General features: G+C 38.8%; 2 protein-coding genes across 4 annotated transcripts; one reads left to right on the forward strand and one right to left on the reverse strand.

Moving 5' to 3' along the window:
- The first annotated feature begins 754 nt into the window (after window positions 1-754).
- hpcal1 (hippocalcin-like 1) lies at window positions 755-15,634 on the forward strand. Of its 2 annotated transcripts, none has more exons than XM_037750990.1 (4): window positions 755-1,021; window positions 9,951-10,447; window positions 12,115-12,220; window positions 14,814-15,634. In XM_037750990.1, exons 2-4 carry the CDS (start codon window positions 10,070-10,072, stop codon window positions 14,909-14,911), a joined length of 582 nt encoding a protein of 193 aa, XP_037606918.1. In that variant the 5' UTR covers window positions 755-1,021; window positions 9,951-10,069; the 3' UTR covers window positions 14,912-15,634. The 2 variants fall into 2 exon arrangements, with proteins under 2 accessions (XP_037606918.1, XP_037606917.1); XM_037750989.1 differs by lacking the exon at window positions 755-1,021 and adding an exon at window positions 5,101-5,188 and having other exon boundaries at window positions 14,814-14,951.
- Window positions 15,456-23,850, reverse strand: pdia6 (protein disulfide isomerase family A, member 6). 2 transcript variants are annotated; one of them, XM_037750988.1, is made up of 13 exons: window positions 23,691-23,850; window positions 23,259-23,403; window positions 21,689-21,746; window positions 20,931-21,057; window positions 20,635-20,741; window positions 20,384-20,517; window positions 19,801-19,915; window positions 18,468-18,608; window positions 17,981-18,065; window positions 17,413-17,485; window positions 17,170-17,328; window positions 16,986-17,082; window positions 15,456-16,198 (listed from the first exon to the last, which is right to left on the reverse strand). In XM_037750988.1, the coding sequence occupies exons 1-13, from the start codon at window positions 23,707-23,709 to the stop codon at window positions 16,130-16,132; spliced, it is 1,329 nt and encodes a 442-aa protein (XP_037606916.1). In that variant the 5' UTR covers window positions 23,710-23,850; the 3' UTR covers window positions 15,456-16,129. The 2 variants fall into 2 exon arrangements, with proteins under 2 accessions (XP_037606916.1, XP_037606915.1); XM_037750987.1 differs by having other exon boundaries at window positions 20,384-20,520.
- Window positions 23,851-25,218: the final 1,368 nt, after the last annotated feature.

Genomic DNA, 25,218 nt, shown 5'->3' on the forward strand with positions numbered 1-25,218 from the left:
TATATTCACTTTTTTAATAGTCGTGTATCACAGCTGTTACCCTGCACTATATTCAGTTTTAACAGTGTTCTTCATCTCCTTGTATTTCTATATCTGGTATATATTTTTTTGTACTTTGTACTTTGTACTACTAACTTTTTTTACTGCCTTTTTACTAACATGTTTTGCATTATGGAACTGTGATACTGGAAACTTGAATTTCCATAAATTAATCAATAAAGTTACTATCTATCTATCTATCTATCTATCTAGGATGTCAAATACTGTACTTTATCCTCAAATAGTTTCTCTAAATATGCTTACTTTAATGTGGTTCTGCATGGGAATATGCATATCTGGTGTAGTTGCAGAGTACTTCTCCTAGTATCAACATTTTCCCTCAAATGTGACCGTTTATTTTAGATATAGTGCTAATAATAGTCTCCAGTGATAATTTTCCACAGGACGCTGCTGCTGCTGCTGTGACTGTTTCTATCATGGAAAGCAGTGAGTGTGGACGGATCCATTCAGTGTGCGTGGAGAGGGGGGATTTTAAATACAACAAGTCGACAAAATTATAAAATACCTTTTTAAATAGCGACTACATTTACTGTTGACACTTATTCTCATTATATATAATTACAAAACTGTGCTCACTTTCTCCAGCATCCACATGAAGTATGTTTTTAATCGCATTCAAAAAAAGAAAACCCCTTTAGTTGTAAAATGGAGCAAGTAGGATGAAAACCGAGCTCTGTGCCACATCTTCCACTAGATGATAAAACCAACACACGCACCGTGAAACTGGAGGTAGGAACGACTAGAATAAGAAGCTAGATTAAAGAAAACAACAACATTTAGGCTATTAAGGTCAAACTTCATCTCTTGTTTTTTCCTTTGAGAGTATAGGACTGTTGTTAAAACTCACCCTGAGCATCTTAAATTGGAGTTTATTATCAGTAAGGAGGAGGAGGTGTTAAGGATAGGCTGCTGTAACTTTGGTTAGTGGGCTTTTCAACCTCATAAACAACTCCTAAAATAGGTAAGTACACATGACTTTTATTAAACAAATACTGGTTAAAGCTATACTATAATGTCCCATCTGCTCCAGTGCTTATAGTCTTAGTAATGTATACTGGGTCTGCTGTGTTGTGGGCTACACCCACATAGATGAGCCTACATCTCACCTACACTTCACAATAAAACTGATTTAAAGTTTTATCCAGCTGTTGGCACACTCAAAAATACATTTTTAATATATTTTTTTGTTTGCAAGTAGCTTTGAAACACACTGTAAACAAATACTGAATTGTTATTCATGTATATATTAAGTTGAAGACAAGTAGGGCTTGGCAATGTGTTTGAAATTATTATTACAATATTTATTTAAGGGCTTTTTCCCTATATGATATCTGTCTGCTCCAGTGCTTATAGTCTAGTAGTTTATACTGGGTCTGCTGTTTCCCCAACACAGAGGAGGGTGTTGTGGGCTACACCCACAGAAGAGCCTCTCACCTACACTTCACAATTTTATTTTATTTTTTATTTTATTTATTTATTTGCACATATATAAAACTGCACAAAATCCAGTCAATGAAAAAAACAAAACAAGAAATGTGTCAGGAGAGGTCAAAGGACCTCCCCCTAACCCAAGGAGAAAAAACAACAATAACAAAAAAGGAAGAAAGATCTAAACTAACATAATTTTAAAAATACAACAAAAGTTAAACAAAGATGCGTCAAGCTCCTTTTAGGGAATATCTATCTCTTAAAACTTTGTGTCTTGCCATAATTATACTTGCCACCCACACCACTAATTTCAGCTACTATTCCATACGAGTGTTGCTGTTTTTATTTTACTGACACTTTTTAATAACAAGACCCAAAGCCAGCATGTGAAGAGTGTGTCCAAAATTAAGTAAGCCCACTCACCAGACGAAAAACATTCTTACAACCTCGCTGCTAAAATACAAATAAACATAATGATTTTTGCAGTGTTGAACTTTTGAGCAATGAATATGATGCAGAAATCATTGTGGAGCACCTACACTTCAGAATTTTATTTTATTTATTTTTGTATTTATTTATTTGCACATGTATAAAACTGCATAAAATCCAGTCAATGAAAAAAAAAAAAGAAATGTGTCAGGAGAGGTCAAAGGACCGCCTCCCAACCGCAGGAGAAAAAACAACAATAACAAAAAAGGAATAAAGATCTAAACTAACATGATTTTAAAAATACAACAAAAGTTAAACAACAACAAGAAGTACACAAAACGTGCAGAAAAACCCTAACCAAACAGTGGAAAACAATCCAATAAAAACAATGAAATACATACAAAAGAAACAGTACAGAAGAAAAGAAAATATATCTAAACATATCAAAAGATAATTAGACATCATGAATGTTTAATGTTCTAAGGATAACGAGCTCTTGATAACGTGTATTTTTGGTGTTCCATATTTGTACACCACGATATCTAAGAGAGTACTGGCCATGTTTTGTTTTGTAAAAAGGCAGGTGAAGATGATTAACCTGTCTAGTGTTATGTGAATGAATTTGAGAAATATTATTATAAGTTGCTAAACGACGAGAATAAAACTGATTTAAAGTTTTATCCGGCTGTTGGCACACTCAAAAATAAATCTTTTTTTTTGTTTGCAAGTAGCTTTGAAACACACTGTAAACAAATTACAATTATTCATGTATATATTAAAGTTGAAGACAAAGTAGGGCTTAGCAATGTGTTTGCAATTATTATCACAATATTTATTTAAGGGCATTTTCCTATGTCATATCCAGGGAATGAGATTAGTACCAGCCACCTGCCAAATAACACAGTAAATGTTGGCTGTGGCAGGTGAAAAGTTCAGGCCACCTGCCACGATGGCAGATTCCTTATATTAAAGGGACTGTTTGTAACTTTCAGAAGTGCTTGTTAACAGCGACACCTGTTCGGGCTCGTGCTTGTGCTCGCTCTAAATAGACATGAACAAGGATCACTCAAAACAGTGAGGCGACACACGTCAGCTAAAACCACAATATCACTCTATATTTCAGCTGCTTTGCAGTAATGTCAGCTGACCAGACGAAGGTCTCTCCATGAATCAATGCTGATCCTAGTGCTGGCTTTTCCTGCCTCAGACTCCCGACCGCGGTCGGAGGGAGCAGGGGAGACACCGGAGTTTTGGTCGGAGACGATAACGTTTCTTGCTGCGAACCCCGTCACTTCACAAGACACGGGAAACTTCTGTTGGTCTGGAGGAGCTGCAGCAGTTATTTCTGCACAAACGTCCACTGTACATTTACTAGATATTCTCAGAGCTACGAAGTCTTCTGCAGTGTGTAGTGTGCGCGCATTCATGTGAGGTGGAGCGAGCTGAGTGAAGGTAAGCAGGCAGGCAGAGAAGCAGAGTACAGCAGAGACTCCGGCCCTGGAGACCAAAGCTACAGTCTCCCCCGCGTCTTCCGACCGCAGCCAACACTGTTTAACAGACGGCTTCACTAGATATAACTTTGCGGTTTTGGTGTTCCGTTTAGTTTGTTTTGGAGTCTTGTCTGAACAGGGAGACCGCATGGGACACCGACCCGCAATGATTTATACGTGTAGGAAGTTACAAATGAACCCTTTAAGTTGAAGACAAAGTAGGGCTTGTCAAATGGGTTTGAAATTATTATCACAATATTTATAAGGGCATTTTCCTATATCATATCACAATATGGCAAATGTACGTAAAAATAAATAAATACAACTATTCGGAGCAGTGATCTGTGGTCCACTGTTGAAGCAAACTTTCATATCTGTAAAACACACACTTCAATAACTTATTAATATGATGATTAACTAATTGTTTAGCTGTGTGTGTGATGATTCTTTTTTGTTAATATATATGTCTTGTGATGTGTATATGTAATTTGTTCTCAGGTCTCTCTTTCTCACAAAAGAGATGTTGATCTCAATGAGATTTAACTAACTAATTTTTGTAATTTTTTAATCACAGCTTGCTTGAAAAAAATGATTTGGAAAACAAATATTTGTATCAGTATCAGTACCGAATCAGTATTTGAATGCTTCTTTTTTTATATATATTAAAATCTAATAATAAAGTATAAATCCCCAAATAGCCCATGAAATAATCCCACAACATTTTTCATTAAATTCAACATTAATTATCATTAGTTATTCTCAGACGGATATCAGCGGCACTGTCCCGGGAACTGAAACAGGGGAGATGGAGACAGACAGACAGAAGAACAAGTCAGCCTGCTGCGCCGCGCTGCTCTGCGCCATGAAGCTTCGAATACCTTCGAATATTTCTCACCAAACTTCGAAGCCCAAAAAATGGTATTCGGAAGATCCCTAATATGATTCTGCTGAAAGTCTATAAATGATAATATTGAGTTATTGCCCAGCCGTTAGAAAATATAAATATATGGTGTAATGACGCAGTATTGATGAACAAAGATGTGTCAAGCTCCTTTTAGGGAATATCCATCTCTTAAAACTTTGTGTCTTGCCATAATTATGCTTGCCACAATGCTAATTTCAGCTACTATTCCACACTATTGTTGCTGTTAACACTTGTTAATAACAAGACCCAAAGCCAGCATGTGAAGAGTGTATCCAAAATTAAATAAGTCCACTCACCAGTTGAAATACATTCTTACAACCTCGCTGCTGACATAGAAATAAACATAATGATTTTTGCAGTAGTGAACTTTTGAGCAATGAATCTGATGCAGAAATCATTGTGAAGGACCTTAAACAGATGAAGACAAATGGTGTATTAGATGAAACTGTTTTTGAAACCAACAGCAAACCTTTGAAATTTGAAATGCAAACCCACAAAATATGTTCTTGTTTCTCTTGAGTCTGGATATATATCTCCTGCCCTGTGTTTGGCCCAGATTGATAGTTACACCGCCTCCCTCTCATAAGCCTCAGCACTACTATCCTGTTGCCTTGACTACTGGTGTGTCAGGGGACTTCATCCTGATCCGCCGCATGATTTTCTCCGACTCTAGTTCAGAGAGACTGCCGCGAAGCAGCGCTGAAAGCGAGAATAACTTCTCTTTTTCTTCCTCTCACACTGGACTAACTCCTCACCCACCTGATACAGTCTTAGTTACCAGTAGTACACAGAACTTCAGGCCGCAGTGCTGCTCGGCTCATCCAAGGCCCAGCAGGCTTCACTCATCACTAAAATGGTAACTCTGCTTTCTTTCTGTGCACCGAGCCACATCATGTTTGTTTGATGATACAAACACAACACAGACATCAGACGATTAATGTCTGTTTTAGGCTAACGCTTATTTTTTTATTATGGATTAATCTATTAATCGTTTAGTCTATCAAATGCCAGAGAATACTGAAACATGTCCATCAATAACAATTTCCCAGGGTACAAGGTGACATCTTCAAAAGTCTTGTTTTGTCCGACCAACAGTCCAAACCCCAGATAGGTAGGTAGGTAGATAAGATAAGATTAGATAGATGGATAGATAGATAGATAGGGCTACACAATTTTGACTGAAATTGCAATTGTGATATGATTTGCGATATTACAGGGAATTATCATTTTTTACATTGTTACTCTCATTTTCATTGAAAACATTAAAATGATTATGGTGTGATTTTTGCAGGGATCTGCACCAAACAAAGATGTTTTCTTTTAGTCTGTAGAATATGATGTGTGTAGGGCAGGACATCTCTGCAGCATGTCAATATTTGATTTAAAATGGTAGTTTGACACACATTTCACCTTTAACAAATATTGCGATTTCCTCCTCGTCCTGCAATTTGAAAATTGCAGTATAACATATTGTGATTTTGATAAAATTTTAATCAATTGTGCAGCCCTATTTAGAAGCTGGAACCAGAGGGGAGCTTTCTCCTTTTAAAAATGACTTAGAAAATGATTTATCAAAAATAGTTACCAACTAATTCTATCCATTGACTATCTCTTTTCATTCTTAACGTTCGGATGTAAACATTGACACCGGTTGATTTTGTTTTGTATACTCCACCACCTGATGTACTGTCAGAAGCATAATGACCTCCATCAGCTATGTGTCATGCGTTATGGATCGATAGACTATGCGTCTAAGCACATGCCATTCATCTCTCCTGTCCTTACCGTCTTTGAGATTTCTTTGCTGATACAAGAAGTAATGAGCATCTGGGAAAAGAAATGGAGGCTTTCTTTGTTGTGACAAGCCATTATCCAGGAAATAAAGTGGGCCTAACGTAATAACTAACAAGCAGTGAAAATAGAGAGGTTTACAAGATCTCCTATATAGCCTTGGGGAGGGGGATAGCCTGTGTGTGAACCAGTCTCATTAGGCCGGGAACCCACTGGAAAAAGTGGACCATACAGAGCAGGAATGGCTATGGGGGTTGGGGACAAGAAGAGAGACTGTTGCTGTGTAATTGAGGGGAATTGCAAACGCTGAATCTGGAATGGCAATCTGTTGTGTATCAAACGACGCTCGCAGACAGACAGCGTTCGGCGTTTCAGAAACTTATTCTGCATCTCCAGGCAAGTTGAGGCAGCGAGAGCGTGAGTCTCTCTGCAAAGGAGGTCATGTAGATGTCAGGGCAATATCTAGCAGTTATTTCTGACCACATTTCTAAAACATTTTCCACTGCACCAAGTAGATACTTTAAAAAAAGCGACTTGCCCAGTTCCCAGCTGTGAAAACATCTAAAACATCCTGTGACGTCTCAAGTTCAGGCCTGTATGCATTGCTTGCATTTTATAAGCGCCAATGGAACAACAATACAGCTAATTGCCCGTCGTATTGAGGCGAGCAACGGTCCCTGCTGCAGACATTGTCCTACTTTCTCCTCTTTTTTATTCTAAGTAGTAAAAGAATATGAAATAAGCCTCACAGTTGCAACCCATATTTTATTTGTGGGAACATAGTTTAACTTTAATGAGCATTTCAGAGGCCAGGAGAATCCGTAAAAAAATGTTTTGCGAGTGTGTTTATTTTAACTACACATTCTTTTGACAAGAGTACACACAAATTACAGCTATCTCCTCTTGGAAGCAAAGTCTTAATTTAGCAGCAGACGTTCTTGAGACATCATGGCAGCACTTTTCAGTCTCCCAGCCTGGAATCTTCTGGGTTTCATGTGGTTTTTGAGGGAATAAATAGCAACGCCCATATTTGTGTCTGCTCCTGCTCAGGCTGCTCTCCGGCTGAGCTGTCCTGGAAAAGTCCATGTGACCCAGAGCTGAGGAGATGCTGCTGCTTCCTCATCCTGTTGTGTGTTAGAGGGGAAGGACGACGGTCCAGCCTGCAGGGCGGTGTGTAATTTATACCATAGCCCTGTTAAAACACAGTCAGCAGACATGTATTCTCAAAATGAGCATCACTTTTATTCTAGTTGGTCATTTCTGCACCGTAGCGTTCACAAGGCACCACAAAACCCTATGATATGATAATGTGTAGTTACTATTTCAAAATGCAATAGAAGGCTTTTGCTCTGTTTTACGACAATATCATTTATATCACTTTTCCCTTAGCACCTCCAGCATGTCAAAGTTTTTCACTTATGAAGTGCAATATTTCAATTTCTACTCGATTGAGTAGAATTTTGTACAGACTTTGTTTTGCAAACATGCTACCATTTAGCTTAAAGCACCACCTCTTAAAGTCTCTTAAATGTAAGACTCTTAAATCTTAAAACACTTCCAACAAAACATTAAATAATGTGGAATTAAATATTATTGCATTGGCATTTTCAAAATCGTATCCACCACACTGGCTGAAAACATGTTTAGCATCATTCATTCCAACTTTATGGAACCTTTTATTGCTGTGCCCTTTGCAGAATTGCTGATTAGGGCTGAACGATTTTGCAGAAATATCGAATTGCGATTATTTAGACTGATATTGCAATTGAGATATGATTTACAATATTAGAGGGAATGATAATATTTACTACCTATGAGAACCAGCTTTGCAAAGGTGCACCATATTTTTCTCGGGGGCTTAAAGAGACTGGCGCTAAGACAGAGGATTTCAGACAAAGTATAAGAAAAATAATGTGTTTTTGAACATGTAAACATGTTATAGTAGAAACCCAAAATGCAAGTATGAACCTGAAAATGAGTATGATATGTCCCCTTTAAGTCTGTAGAATATGATGTGTAGGACAGGACATCTCTGCAGCACGACAATATTTCATTTAAAATTAGATTTTGACACACCTTTAACAAATATTCTGCCTCTGCTATTGCTGATTTGTAGAATGTAATGTCCTAGAATAAGAAAACTGGAGTAAGAGATACTGTATTAGTGTGTCGTGCATCTGGTTTCATTGATCTCTTTTCCATCCCTAAGCCCGAGTGACATTGTTAAAAGTTGACGTCACTGGCTGTTCCTCAAACCTGCCTGCCTCTCATGTTACTCTGTGACTTTTATTCATAAAATTGCAGGAAATTACACCCGTGTTACAATTATGAGAAATGAGGGCGTGTAGAAAAGACCTCATCCAAACTCACGCTGCTCTCATTTGTTCTACGCCAGATAAAATCGTTCTGGTGCCAATAACACGGGAGCAAAAGGGATTTCAATCTTTGGAAGAGAGCGAACATGGGGATAATACATCTCTCTATCTCCAGTAAATTCATTAGGCCTATACGTAACAGAGGAGTGGAGGTGTTATTCAGAAGGATTATTATGTAATTGAACCGCTGGTATTAGCTAGAAATAGTTTTTCTTTCTATGTGTCATACTTTTTTTCCATTCTTTCTTCCTCCCTGCCCTCGCACATCTCTTTTTTCTGTCCCTCCCACACACACTTTACCAGATTCGTGTTGTAAAAGATTTGCTCAGGTTTTTGGCAAATTTCTTCTTTTGATTTCCAAAAAAAGGAAAAGCTGGCACGTGTTATTAATTGTTACTCTTTTAAATTATTATAATTTTTTCTTTACATTCTAACCATGTTGAAATTTTCTTTCGGTTTCTTTCTTTCATACAGGGGCTGCTCTCAAACCTCTTATGAAATACACATTTTAGATGGTTGATACCGAAAGTGAAAACAAGCAGATGGATTTTATTTCCTCATGTAAATCGACAATACATTCGTGGTTTCATACCGCCTTTCCCCTGCTCACAAAACATACGAAACAGATATTTTCTCCTTAATTTGAGAAAAAAATATGCAAGTGTCGTAACCTTCTTGCTTACCAACACACCCTTGTTTGCCTCAGCTTCATCGCTGGGTTGCATGCACAGAGTGTCCCATCTAATACTTATTATCCTGTTATGGTTTATCCCGGATGTGTTGTTTTTATGCATCCTCATATTCTCAATCATGAATACCCCTGAATACATGAATAAACAGATATAAAGCAGAACATAACCATGGAAACCGAATTTAGACAAACCACAGAGGTGAATAGGCCCAGGTGGTCGAATGCTTCAGCGTCCTTGTTTGCGTTGATATGTTTTTAATCCATCATTTGTGTTTCTCTCTTTAATCACTGTATGAACTCCAACTGCTTAATAATCAATTAGAATATTCATTTTCACATAAAGGTGAAGTTGTTGATGTGAATGTCTGGCCTTCTCGGTAACAACAGTCAGTATCAGCCTGACCTTTTAGAAAGTGGCTTTATTGAGAATTACAATGCCCCAGGACACTCCCTCCACCATGCAGTTAAGGGTCAATACATTATCACCAGGCCAGAGGATTAATAGTGTATGCACAGAGACACGGCCACGCCTCCTCCACACATAGACACACATATTGTAACCTCATGACATCTGATTTTATCTCCTGTGTATGGCCTCAACTGTCCAGATTTATCCCTCAGCTTGGCTTGCCTGAGAAGTTATCCCCAGCACATGTTTTTATGATAAAAACACTGCTGCAAGCTGAGAGGAATTATTGAACCAATGAATCATTTATGATATTCACACAAGGATATTAATGAGCATTGTTGGTCTCCTGCAGGAGCAGAGGAAGCCGAGCAGACGGCGACGTGGAGAGTGAAAGCACAGGGCGAGCGGAGAAGTGTAAGCAGAAGGTAAACACCAGCCCCCAGCTATCTGCCCGCCTGAGAGTGCTGCGTCATGGGGAAACAGAACAGCAAGCTGCGGCCCGAGGTCCTGAACGACCTGAGAGAAAACACAGAGTTCACCGACCACGAGCTCCAGGAGTGGTATCGCGGCTTCCTCAAGGACTGTCCCACCGGCCACCTGACCGTGGAGGAGTTCAAGAAGATCTACGCCAACTTTTTCCCCTACGGAGACGCCTCAAAGTTCGCCGAGCACGTCTTCCGCACGTTTGACACCAACGGCGACGCCACCATCGACTTCAGGGAGTTCATCATCGCCCTGAGCGTGACGTCTCGCGGCGGTTTGGAGCAGAAGCTGCGCTGGGCCTTCAGCATGTACGACCTGGACGGGAACGGGTACATCAGCCGGGCAGAGATGCTGGAGATAGTTCAGGTGAGGACACACTGTAGGAATGGATGTATCAGTCTCTTGGCTAGTTTTGGTCAGGACCACACTTATTCTGCATCCCTTGAGATATAAATGTGACCTGGGTAGTTCTAGCAGTGCATCTGTCTTTCATACAGACCTCAAAAGGTAGCTGATATCATACAATAATTAGTGTAAATTTAAAACTTTATACTAGTTTTGCTTCATCAGAATTTTACTTCTGATGGAGTAAAAATCTGAACTCAGAAAAGGAAGATAAAATGAATATATCTAATCTGATTCTTTTGGGGTTAGCACATTTTAAGCAAAATTTATATCCATAACAAAATAACAAATGCAATTTATTCATAACTAAAGACAAAACTAAATTATTTAGGGCTACAACTAACGATTATTTTCATTGTCAATTAATCTGTCGATTACTTTCTAGATTAATCGATTAGTTGTTTGGTCTATAAAATGTCAGATGAAAAATATAGATCAGTGTTTCCCAATGTCCCCATGATGTCCTCAAATGTCTTGTTTTGTCCACAACTCAAAGACATTCAGTTAACTGTCATAGAGGAGTAAAGAAACCAGAAAATATTCACATTTAAGAAGCTGGAATCAGATCATTTTGACTTTTTTTTTTTCTTAAAAAATGACTCAAACTCAAAACCGATTAATCCATTATCAAATAATTGGTGATTAATTTAATAGTTGCCATCTAATCGATTAATCAGCTCTTAAATGATTACTTGTTCTACAGATTATAATTCCAAATAGGGCTGCAACTAACGATTACTCTCATCTATGAATCTGAGGTTTATTGTCTAGATTAACTGATTAATTGTGTGATCTATAAAATGTCAGAAAATTGTGAAAAAAGCCGTCACAATTTCCTTAATCCCAAAGTGACGTCTTTTAAGTGTCTTGTTTTGTCCAACAAACCTAAAGATATTCAGTTTACTATGAAATAAGACCCAAAAAAAGCAGCAAATCCTCACATCTCAGCAGCTGGACTTGAGGACTGTATGATACTCTTGTTTGATAAATTGCTGAAACAATATCAATATAGTTATAGTTGATTAAACCACTAATTGTTTCAGCCCTTTAGCTTTCTCTCTGTGGCTGTTTTTCGGCTCAGTATTCTGAATTCATACAATATTTTCCCCTCACATCATTGATGCAGGCTGCCCTTTCTGTTTTTGCTTATCACCGTGGCTATATTTACTCTTCCAATATGGTGAGCTGAGCAGCCTGCAGGGCCATATCAATATTGGCTCAGTCCGTTGTGTTTGTGGATACAAATGAATGTGAAAGAAAAAAAAAACACGCAAAAGCATCAGTGCTTTTGTTATTAGTGAATGCTTTCTATTTTTCAGCAAAACCTCTTTCTCTCACCGCAGACCTTTATCTGAGATGTGTGTAGTTGTGGAAAATAGACACATCTAGAAACAAGTTCAGAGTGCCTTACTGAGAGTGTAACAGCAGGATGAGCTTCATTTGCCAGAGCACCATCACTACAAGGTAGCAACAGAAAACAGGTCAAAGCATTCAGACAAGAGATGTGACAAATGTGCCAGGTGGGAACAGTTATTTTGTTTTTATCTTTGCTCCCTAAAAAGCTTCACGCAGACGACCAACAAAATTAATATGCGCACAGCAGCAATCGTTCTCGCCCTCCTTTGTAGGCAATTTACAAGATGGTATCATCAGTGATGAAGATGCCTGAGGACGAATCGACACCAGAGAAAAGGACAGACAAGATCTTCAGACAGATGGACATTGACAATGATGGTAAGACTGGTGTTTTATTTTTACGTGCTTATGTTTTTCCTGGTTCATGTAGGCACAGCCGGTGTTCCCCCGTCCCCGTCGAATAGTGTTTCCCAACTGTTAAAATGACAGCACCCCCCTCGGTAGTTAGGGTTAAGGTAGGGGGAAACACATATCGACGGTAAACGGTATTCGTCACAACTATGGATGTCATGATACCAGAAATGTAGTAGTCGATACCAATACCAGTGAATTTCCACGATTCTCGATACCAAAACAAAACAACAACAATAAATCCCATGTAATTCGACACGCACTCTTTTATTAAAAACATTTGAACATCACAAACAACAGAGGCATGTAGCCTTTAAGTAATAAATAAAAAGAACTGACCCTTTTTGTTAATTTTGGCGTATCAGCAGCATGTTATCAATCGATAGTCAGACGACGGACACTACATACTGACCGTGAACGCATCTGGTCCGTCAGCTCAGAGTAGTAGGAGCAGGAGGCAGAGGATTTATTGTCGAAGTGAAAAGCAAACGCACCTATTTGGCAATATTTCACGTTTAATCTCAACGCTATAAGGGAACCATAACGTTAATGAAGTAATCGTCGCGAGGTGGATGGAGCCGTCACAGCCGGTGTGCACGGAGCAGCGGCGCCAGGTAGACCCCCGCAGCAAAAGCTCTACCGGAGAGGCCAGACACACCGCCACCCGACAGCAAAGATCACAATCAGCGCTCTGCACATATTGACCGTCATCTTTCTTGTAAAATGTCCGGTGTAATCGGTAACACCGGTGTTGTCACAAGTTTATTAACCGGCAGGAACATTTTTCTCACTGTCACATCCCTACCAATGACCGTTACAGGCATCGTACGGTACCGTCGGTACTGTAGAAAAAGAGTACCGTTACTTTTTTAAAATTTTAGCATCGTCTTGGTACCGAAGTATCGGTTCTCGTGACATCCCTAATCACAACACCGCACGGCTCCGCAGCAGGAGAAATTAGCTTTCTTGGTCAATATAGCACCCACTAAGGGAATTTATTTCTTCAGTGGACTATCTTTACCATCAGCACTGATTGGACATCCACATAAAAAATTGGGCGAATTTTCCCTTTAAAGTAAAAAGCGTTACCAAATATAGACATATCATGAAAGGTTAGTTATTTCTTAGTCCTTGACATTAAACAGTTACCACCACAGAGCAGTTTGGAGAGTAACAGGAAATAGGATGTCGTATAACAACATGACATAACATGAACATGACTCACTAGAACATTAACAGCCTTTTGCATCTCTTCCTGCTGAGCCACCTCGACGTCAATGGTTTGACATTTAGCGTGAAAAGGTGATGCTACAAGCCATGTGATATGTAGGCCTACTTGAGCATTTCCCAAGTCTTTCTGTTCGGACTGTTCTCGACATGTCACATCTCAGTAAGACGACAGTGGGCAGCTCAGTTTGTTTTGAAGCAGACGGTTCAGAAAGTCTGGAGGTCAAACTGTGTGTATTTAGTTTTATAACATCATGTGGCACCACAGACCAGGCCTACAGCTACAGCTGCTCTTAACCCTCCTTTCTAATGCAATTTATACACATGCTGTGTGATAGGAAGTGGTAACTATTTTAAACAAATTATGGTGTACTGTTGCATTTCTGGTAGATTAGACAAAACCTAAATAAATGTTCTCATTGCTGTGTTTTATTTTGCAATGCTTACTATTGGTTGGTAAGACACAACATCTCAAGTAAAATTTAAAATATTCAAATAGTGCAAGGATGCATTCTGTTAGAGATGGCTAAATAGTATCAGTGTAATTACTGTAACATGTCATTACTCAAGTGCAGCTCCTTTGGTTTTAATAGCTATTAAAACATTTCATCATTTGAAATACTTTTGCAGGGTTTTCACATATAAAATAAAATAATCATATAATTCCACATTTAAATGTTGCTGCTAAAAAATACAGTATGCAGTTGTCCCACGTTTAGATCCAAGAAACCCACATAACAGAAATGTTTACAAATAATAATTTGATTTTAATATTATAATAATTGTTATAATATAATTATTCATGTTTTATTTTGTTGGATTCTTTTTAATGCAATTTCTTTAATATTTATAATGTGGCCAGTACCAATTAACAATAATGATTTAAAAAAAAAAGAATTAATTACTTAGAAATTACTCACTAAATGTACTATTATTTTCATAATCTTACAACAATGCACTGTGTTGGCATCAGCAATATTGATACATAAAATACAATACAAAAATTGTAGTGTTATTCATTCCTACTTTCTGTCAAATCATTGCTGCTAATAAGTGCACTTTCATTTATTACATGAAAGCAGCACAACTGCTGGTTGATTTGTCAATCATTCAGTCATGAAATGTTAATGCAAGTTCAGGGTAATTTATTTAACTTTGCCTGCACTGTGTTATCTGGGGCAGCAGTGATTATATTGTCAGCTCAAAAGGAAACATCAGAAGCGTTTCTGTTTTCTGTTTTCAGAGGGTGTTCTGCTGCTGCATGATTCACCGCTCCGTCACATGCTCAACTGCTGGTGACTGTGAATCTGTTTTTGGTCTCTCTGCTTCACAGGTAGATTGTCTTTGGAGGAGTTCATTAAAGGTGCCAAGAGCGACCCGTCCATTGTCAGACTGCTGCAGTCGGATCAGGGAGCCTCTCGTCAGTTCTGAGGACAGAGACAATAACAGACACACGCTCTCTCTCTAAAACACAATCACAAACCAACATGCATCGCTCGGTCATCATCATCACAACCCTTTCATTTTAAAAAGCACTCCTCGTCTTATTGTTTACATTAATGGATACTTCTCTTTTGTCAATGTGGCTCCTTCTCTGTGGACTATGACGTGCTTTCAGTTGAGGTATTTTGTGTATAATATGCTTTTTTCCAAAGCTCTCTTGCCTTGAAACCGTTTTTACCTGTTCTCCATAAGTGAAGTGCCATATCATATATTTATACTGACTGGATTATATGCTCGCAAGTATTATGAATCCCATTATGTTACACTTAAGAGGAAACTAATTACATCACTTCTTATAATTTGATTCAACTTAACTGTGTTGACAAGTGGCTTATTGTTGTTCAGGATATCAACTGTAGCTTTGACAAGTTGCTCTTCTGAACAACTTCTATATGCCTTTTGGTATTGCATGCGCTCGGTGATATGAGTTTTTCTGATATTGTAACAGTTTACGTGAATAAGGAAGCCGTGATTGTTTTTATTCCTTTTTATTTTTGTAACAAAATTTTTTTTTTTTTTTGTTTTCACACAATTGAAATAAAGTCGTGTAAGAAAAATCTACACAAGAAGTCCCACAGTATCCCCCTTGTCCTGGACAGACATGAAGCAAACCCCACCAAGATTCTCACTTTACTGGTTTAAAAAGAGAGAAAAAAAAAAAATATATATAGAGTCACATTTAAGTTGGACATTGATGTGTTATTTCTGACAAGTCAAAATGTTAAAATAGGTGCTTGAGGGTGGCTGAAAGAGGAGAACAATGTTTGAAAAAGGACGTGAATGAATTGCCGCATTCAGAACCTCCTCCCTCGCCGTCGCAGCTGGCGGCGGCCGTATAAATATGCAGCTTCTAATGTTCAGCAGGTATGTGAGGCAGAGTTCACTCCAGGGACACCACACACTCCCTCCCTCCCTCCCTCCCTATCCCTCCCTTCTTCCCTCCTTCCCTCCCTCCGTCCCTGTGTGACTGACAAAGATGATGTGAGAAACTGCAGGCGTCTCTCATGTGTCTTTTCTGGAATATTTCAGTAACTGGGCGACCGGGCCTCCAATTCGTCCACAGGAGAAGGGAGGTTGGTCGCACAGGACCAGACCAGACCAGATCCAACCGAGCCGGTCTGGATCGGATCCCGCCCCCGTTTGGGCTCATAACTCATCTTTATCCAAGTCATCCAGGTCTACGTCACTGAGGTCGTAGTCCTCCTCCACAGGAAGCTGCGGTTGACAAGGAGTATAAAATAAAAGAGAAACTGTTAGTAAAGAACGGAGATGAGCGTCACAACTTTCACTCCAAATCATTTATAGATTACAGGAAAAGAGATAATTCTGCACTCTCCTTAAATTGAGACAAATAATTATAGATGGACTTTTCACTCTGTGAGACAAGAAACATCTGGATTTATTTTGGGAGCACTCAAACTGCCACATTACATAACAGTGTTTCTTAATATATTCTTCTGTGTGTGTGATTGCAGAACAGAGGCAGCAAGAAAAAGGTAGAGGTTTATTGTATTGCACCAGGCAGATGCATTAAACCCCATTTTAACCCCAAATTGGTCGCCCCCTAACTCATTTTACAATCTGGCCAAATTTCTGCCAGATGTGTCATCGTTGCATGTTCAGTTTGAGGGTCAAGACGCCTGATTAATTGCCCGAACGATCAACTATCAGTTGGATTTCTGGCATGTCAGATATTTTGGAACGGACAGACTATATAGTCTGAATCTTCCCAGCCATCTGCAGATCCATATTTTGCTTTTTGCCTTCTTGCTTTCCAGTTCATTGTGCAATTTTACAAAATGCTGACTCTTTCTTTTTGTCAACATTGTTGAGGATTAGGTCGTCTTGTTTGAACGAACATAAGTGGAGTTCTCAAGACCTGGTCAAGTGATCCATACAATGCAAGCTGGGTTTTGCCCGTGCAGAAAGGTAGAGTAGTTATCATCTGTACATATAGAAGTAAGATGTCTGACCATGAGACCACCGTGATGCTCCCACTCACCTGTCCGTCTTTGCCATCCCAGGCTTCAACAGTGTGGATCTTGGGCATGGTCCCACTTCCCAACGTGGAAGTTGATCCACGTCCCACAGAAAGCTCCCTGAGGAGGAGATAAACAACGTGAGCGCCATCATTCACTCTGAAGCGTGTTTTTACTTTGATTCCTATAATGGTGAGAAAGCCCTACCTGAGGAACTCGTGAATTCCGTTCTCGCTGAAGGAGCCCCTGAGCAGAGCAAATTTCATCTTGCGTGCGTTGATGGCGGCCATGGCGGGGTAGCCAAATCCACCGATACCCAGAGCGGCCTCCAGCTCCATCTGAGCTCCAGCTTCAATCCACAGCCAGCTGACAGAGGGAGACAGCAGGCTGTTAGTCACAGGCGTAATTAGTCATTTATATAATAATCTGCGAGTGGCCTCTCATCCTTACCCCCACATCTTCTTCTTGTACTTCTCAGCCATCTTCATCATCACCTCCAAGTAGCCGTTTCTACCTGCTGCGCCTGTTGAGAAGCGAGGAGAGTGGATGGTGAGTGATTCGAGAAATAAAAGGATCTTTTAATGCAGCAATCTTTTCTGGTTTTCAGTCGTTCTGCTGCATTTGATTAGCTATTGAATAATACAGTATATCAATTCAAATAGTTTGAGCATCTCAAAACTTCCAGTGAACTGTAATGATGTTAAAAAATATCAGATAGGGCTGGGCAATATATCAATATTATATTGTGATATGAGATATCGTCTTAGATTTTGGATATCGTCATATTGTCTTTTTCTGGTTTTAAAGGCTGCATTAACTAACCAGACTGTTCTATTATTTGCCTTTACTCATTATATCCACATTACTGATGATTATTTATCAAAATTCTCATAAATATTTGGTCAGCCCTACAATATCGTCGTAAAATCAATAGAGGTATTTGGTAAAAAATGAAAAATAGGGATATTTCTGAACTGTTGAACATGTTGAGAGTCAGAGGTGTGTCGGTGTGTCTCACCTGTGTCCAGGATGTGTGGCAGGACACCAATTACACACAACTGACTGTCCTCACAGGTCTTCTTCAAGATGCCTTCATTGAGGATCTGAGAGACAAACATTTACATTACACACACGTTTAATGTTTTAATGTGAATTCACATAATACATAGACAAATATGAAGGCTCAACAACGTCTAACTGTGATCCATGAGATTTTTTGTTTCCCCTTTTGGGTCTAATTTTGGTAACAAGTATGTTTGTTGTGCAGCACTTCAGAGAGCACATTCTGTGTTGATATAGTCTGAATTTGTCTCGTCTGTCAGGGTCGCTGTCTCTGCTCATGCTACAGTGTTAGTAATCTGATTACAAGTTGAATCGCTATTGTGTTCAGCACCACAGTAGCAAAATATATAAAGGCGATAATGTTGTGGTTTATGACTTTATGATTACACAACTATAAACTTCCATCTATGAATGTATGATGTAAATACAGAAAGTGTACCGACCTCCGCCAGCTCAGGAGGAGCAGAGTTGTCAGAGAACAGATCCAGAGCCTTCTCGATGATGTCGCCGCGGGTGCGGCCTCCTTGGTAGTCTTCGGGCTCCTCGCCTTTGCGGAAAATCTTGATGGTGGGAAATCCACGGATCTACACACACACACACACACACACACAACAACACACATATTGTTCCAGTTCTGCAAACAGTTGCATTACATTCAGCTGCATATTGATATTTAAATCAGGGATTCAGTATAATATCTTTTAGTTATTCTATATAATAAGATAATACGTCTGAGTGACATTCAGCAGCAAGACAACTGTTAAATTGTTAGTTGATGTTGCAATGCCTGCTTAAACTGAGATGTTATCAGTAGCTGTAGCAGCGTGTCATAGAGCAAGAAATACACATTAGAAGAAACGAGATAAATTCAGATTTTACATTTTGACTTTGAAGTTAGATTTCCTCAGGCCTGGTTTAATTAGTATGCTCTGACTTACTCCATACCGGGGTTATTATAGTCAACTAAAACCAAAATAAGCAGGGAAAAATATTTCATTAAAACTGAAACTAAATCAAAATTAAATCCATTAAACTAACACTTTATTTCCTGATTAACAACTAATACAAATTAAATAAAAATGAACATAAATTAATTTCAGTTTTAATTTTTTTAGTGTATAATATATCACTACTGAAAAATGGAGTTGGCATGAATTTCCGTCATTTCCGAGACATTATACCTGGCCCTAACAAAAACAAACTAAATACATAAAAATTAAACCTTTCTGAAAAACTGAAACTAAACTAAAACTACCAAATGCACTCTGAAAACTGAAACTAAACTGAAATTGAAAAGTTAAAACGAAATAAAATATAAACTAATTCAAAACTATTATAACCTAAACATAGTTTCATAGCTTTGTTTGGACAGTAACAGACCTATTCTACTAAAAGGCTGCAGAGACTTTCATTTAATGTGCAATACCAGTAAGATGAGCATGTCAGCATAAACAAGACTTTAAATATTTGACACTTGTAATTTCAAATTGTACATGCAGGCATGTTCACAAGGTCAAAGCTACATAATATGCAAAGCAGATCTAACTTTTGGTTTCACAGCTTAGTGAATCGTCATGTTCCCCGACTAATTTGGCTATTTAAATTTAGTTAAACTTGGTAAGAGACGACAGACGAGCTTAGCAGCTGTGGCCAAATTCCCTACAGTATATTCTCTTGTGCAGTGAACAGTGGAGGTTTCACTTTCGTTTTGCGTTTACTAGTACAGCAGTTTGTATCAGAACTGTGCACCACATTAACTTATCGATTCTCACTCACCCCGTAGCGGCCGGACACAGCCTGGTGCACGGTAGCGTCCATAGCTCCGAGGCGAACTTTGCCCTTGGTCTGCTCCTTGACCGCTGAGGCTGCAGCTGCCCACTCAGGCTCCAGGCTGTAGACGACAACACAAGAAAGCGATGGTTAAAATAAACACACTATGATAGACTTAATGAACTAATTCCACAGAAGATAATTCTAAATACATAATTAGATGTGTGATTTTTTCCCCCCCAAAACAAATCTCTGTTTCTGAAATACTAATTGAAATGTAGAAAATGTTTTAAACTGGATTCACATGGTTGAGGAAAATAAACAGCTCAGATCTCACTAAACAGTTTTAATAAGGATTACTGTGAATAAAAGTTTGTTTTCAGTCTGGTGTGTGGATTATCCAGATTTACTGGGACATTACATCCAGAAAGAAACACTGTTGTTTACTTTCAAACGACGCTTTTCAGTGCTTTGAGCACCACAAACAACATTCAAACTACCTCTGTTGAATTGGAGACGGATATCTCGCCTCTCTTGTTCTAGTGGGAGGGTGGGGGTTTGGATGGACTGTGTCAGGTACCAAACTCACCTTTTGCAGTGTCCACACCAGGGGGCGAAGAACTCCACCAGCCACACCGCATCACCCTCCAGCACCATCTTGTCAAAGTTGTCATCAGTGAGCTCGACCACATCCTCCTTACTGCCGCCGCCGCCACCACCACTCTGCTGGAAGGCAGGTGATTGTCACTTAATGTTCACTTAAGTGTGATATTTCCAATTTCAAATAACTGCAACAACAAAAAACAAAAATCGACTGCACGGGTTCCCTGATGGATCTACCTGTTTGCTGTAGCCGGAGCCGCCAGACTTGCCGCTCAGCCTGTCTTTCACCAGACTGCGCAAAGCGGTCATGGCTCCGTCCACGATGGCTTGGCTATTGCGCCCACCTGAAGGGAGAAGGGGATACAGAGGTTAGTCGTTGCAGCCAAAAACTTATTATAGAACCTGAAAGTCTTGAAAGTATATTTTCAGAACAGCTATTCAGCTCGATAAGGTCAATGTAGAGGAAGATTTAAAATTCACAAAGCTGCGTATTCTCAGCAAAAGAAGTTATTTGTTTGGTGCGGTCGCTGTACCTTGGTAATCCTCTGGCTTGTTCTTATTGGCTCCGAAGACCTTGATGGTGGGGAAACCTCTGACGCCATACTGGCCACCCAGTGACTTGTGCTCGTCTGCATCTACGGCACCGATCTTGACGATACCCTGAAGGATTTCAGAAAAGAAAAAAAAAAGTTAGAGTGTGCAGTCTCAACTTTTAATTATTCATTTTCTTCACGCAACATTTGTGTGCAACGATTACTTATGTATGTATGCAGGGTTTGCCCACACACACAATATTGTTTAGATAACTAATATTAGAGGTGATAACTATGTGCGGAAAAGCACATTCCATGAAATAAACAATGAATAGTATTAACTTTGTTCCAGATCAAAACAAGACTCACTAATGTTTGACTACAGTCCCATTTCTGCCCACGGCTCACGCCTCTGTTTGCTGTTATTCTCGCCTCCGAGTTACAAACTTCTGAAACACTTGTAGGTGGAACAAAGCTGTGAGCTTCGTAATCGTGACAGAGCTTCAGTGTTTTGTCTTTTATTTGTTTTGTTTTTTCCATGAGTGAAATGAACAATGAATGCCTCTAGTGTACCTGCTGTTTCTTATGATTGCAAATACCTAGTGAAAGCACATCATCATAATCTGATTGTCATATTCCCAATCGTAGTATTCACTACAAATATGTGGTGTTTGATTTTTGTCTTCATTGCCCTGATAGGAATAATAAATGTCAGTCTGCAGCTCAACTGGCAAGATGACCAGAGGCGTGTCGTTTACCTTGAGGGCAGTGGCTGCCTTCTTCCAATCAGCCGTTAGACTTTGACAGTGGCCACACCTGTGGTGACGAAGAAGAAGAAGAAGAAGAGGAGGAAGGTGAATAAAAGGGAGGGAGGTGAATAATAGATTAAATAGACGGGTAGTAACAAAAGATGTAAGTGTTTAATTGCTAGTAATCTAGTTATTAAATAAGACACAATTCGGGAGTTAGAAATCTGTAGACAAACAGTAATCTAGTCCAGAAACATTTTAATTTATCATCAGTAGATAGTCCAAACTCCAAATATTAACACATCCTGTGAATATTTAACACCTTTCATTTACTGTCTTTAGGCTCAGACTAAGACATTATGTACATCTCCTGGCTACTTGTTCACTAAAGGAATTGACTTTGCTCCTGGTATATAAAGCACTTACTGGTCTGGCCTCTGTATATAACCTCTATCTGACATGCTTCAAGTAGGGCTGACCCGAATGCTTCGAAAAGCTTCGACCGTTGCCATGGTATTTGACCTCTAGATCAGTATTTGAATGCTTCGTTTTTCATTTTTTAAGAATATAATAATGTATAAATCCCCAAATAGCCCATGAAATAAGGAATAATCCCACAGCGTTATTTATTATTCAGACATATTTTGACACTTCATAGTAGGCAGGTGAAATTGAGATAATTAACGTTGGCACAGTTCCCTGCAAGCTATGAAAGTGAGCCATCATTTACGCACCAGCACCTCCCTTAAGTGGAATGTATGTAGTCATCATTAGTGTATTAAATACACCTGTGCTTTTCCTGCTATGACAAGTTCAACGTGTCTGCTGAGATTAAGGTCTGTTCAATCAAAATCTAGTCACTTTATTAAAAGAAACTCATGTCATTTTCTGTTTAACTAGCTATTTGTTGTGTTAAGTGTGTGTCTATATGTAAAATTGTTTTTTATCCTGCACTTTGAATTACTTTTACATGTGATTGCGCTCTACAAAAGTGGTAGGAGAAACTACCAGCTTTGCATGCAAGTCACCACAGTCCTCCTTTTTCAGATCTCAGATCATAAAGGTTAATGTTTCTGTGAGGAGGAGCATTTACATATCCAAATAAAATGACTTGCTCTCGCACACACTTTTCTCTGCTTTATTAGTCAACGTTTCGTCAACAAGGACCTTCTGACCTCCTGATTAAGGTCCTTTTTTTGCTTTTTTTTTTTAGCTTTTTGTCCTTGTTGACCAAAACGTTGACTAATAAAGTCATTTTTTTACTTTAGTCAACGTTTCGCTCAACAAAAGACCTTCATCTGACTAATAAAGCAGAGAAAAGTGTGTGCGAGAGCAAGTAATTTCTTTTTTAAAAGTACATATTGGAGGGGATCTACTGCCAGCACCACAAACAATTTTGAGAATGTGCATGTGTTCCTCCTTGAGGAGCATTTTACAAAACACATGACTCAAACACATGTGTGAGATGCTTTGTTATGGAAACTGTTCACCTGTAGTCACTACTTGGGGTTGATCTGAGGACACTTGTTGCACACTGAATGAATAATGTTTCACCAAAAAAAGTGTATGTGGGACTCACCAGGGAGCATAAAACTCAATCAGCCACAGACTGTCACTCTGGATCACCTCCTTGTTGAAGTTGGATGGGGTGAGCACCACAACATCATCACTAGCTGAGTAAAAGGCTTGGACAGCAGGCAGCAGCAGGGAGCAGCCCAGCACTCCTGAAGAAGAAAAACACAAAAGGTTTACTCTCAACATGCATCAAATGTATGCTCTAAAAAGCAGCTAAAGTAAGCAGTGAAATGACATCATAAGAATATGTAAATACAGCTTACAAGCAAGTGAAAGTGAGGTTTATGAATGCATTGATTCAATAGAGGCCTGGCTCCTTAACTGAGCTATCCAAGCTAACTAGTGTTAAGGCTGTATAAATACACCTATCATTAACACATGCACACAAAATATATGTTTTTATAAATGTAGAAAAGCTGTAGCTTTTGTCACTCACCAAGTAAAAGCGATCCCATGGTGTTAGATGCTCTGTGATCGGTCTCCTTCTGTGTTTTAGCAACACACACTCTGCACAGACTGCTGCTGCAGGAAGAAGTAGATAGGAACGAGCTCACCGTGGCCCGCGCTGATTGGTCCACGAGGCGGTGACGCTACGCTTCAGCCAATCAGCGTGCGCCGTGTAAGTTTAGACCGATACAGTGAAGACAAGTGGAGGAGCTGGGAGGCAACATGTCATCATAGAGGAGATGGGAGGCAACATGTCATCATAGAGGAGATGGGAGGCAACATGTCATCATAGAGGAGATGCAATAAATAAACATGATAATATATAAGGACTAAAAAAAGTAGGAAATACAGACAGAAAAGCAGGCAGGAAGTATTATCAGTAAAAATGTATTGAAAGTATTAGAAGTAGAAAGTAGTAGTTATACACAGGAGAATTGTCCTTTGTCAAGTGTGCACTGAATTATTATTATTATTACTGATGCAATAATGTGTAATGTAATGTGTATTTTATTGTTGTAGCCAGTTGAAGATGAGCTAGCTTTATAGGCGGTTGGGTAGTTTAATCTTTAATAATGCATCATTGTTTATTGTTTATTTATTTTGCACAATTTAAGACTACACAACATAACAAAATTAATAATATATAGTGCAGGAAGAGGCAAAAAACCCACTGGGCTTATCTGAAGCCTCCACCTATAGACACAAGATTAATATAAAGAAATAATATGACTACATAATAGTGATAACAACAAATTAGGACAAGATATATATAATAACAACAATAACAATACAGTAAATATATCAAAAAAGACAAGTGTGTGTGTGTGTTGCGTGGAAGTGTATGGTTAGTGTTTGTGAGGAGGATATTGATTTAAATATCTATAAAGACTTCTGGGCAATCGTAACCAAACAACATTGTGAGTGGGAAAAAATAAAAAATAAATTAAAAACAGAAACATGGACAACATGGGGAAAAGCAATTACAAGACAGCAATTAAATGACCCTTTAAGCGACTTTTGAAATATTTGACAGATGAACACTTTATTGATAGATTTGAAAAGCTACTCCATAATTTGGTTTCTCTAAATCTTATCGAAAATTGACCTCTACTAGTGAGGAATTTAGGAGGATGAAGATCTAGAGATTGACGGGTTGAGTAAGAATTTGTTTTAAAATAGGTCTTGAACTGCTCAGGAATATTCCCACCAGAAAGTATCTTATAAATAAAAACACATATTTGAGAAATATTGATATCATAAATAGTAAGAATCTGGAGTTTCTGAAATAGAGGAGCAGAGAAGATGTGTGTTATGAAGGTTTGTAGGAAAAGTACTCGCCCAAACTATATTACAATATGAAAGATAGGGATAAATTAGACTATAATAAAGAGTAAGGAGACAGTTTGTGGTGACGAGAGGACTAAGCCTTCTTATTAATCAGTGGTCAGTGATCAGTCAGTGGTGATTCATCAATGTTGAGCCAATTTTTTTATACTTTGTTTACTACTGGGTAGATT

Source organism: Sebastes umbrosus, chromosome 18, assembly GCF_015220745.1.
Source record: "Sebastes umbrosus isolate fSebUmb1 chromosome 18, fSebUmb1.pri, whole genome shotgun sequence".
Lineage (NCBI taxonomy): Eukaryota > Metazoa > Chordata > Actinopteri > Perciformes > Sebastidae > Sebastes > Sebastes umbrosus.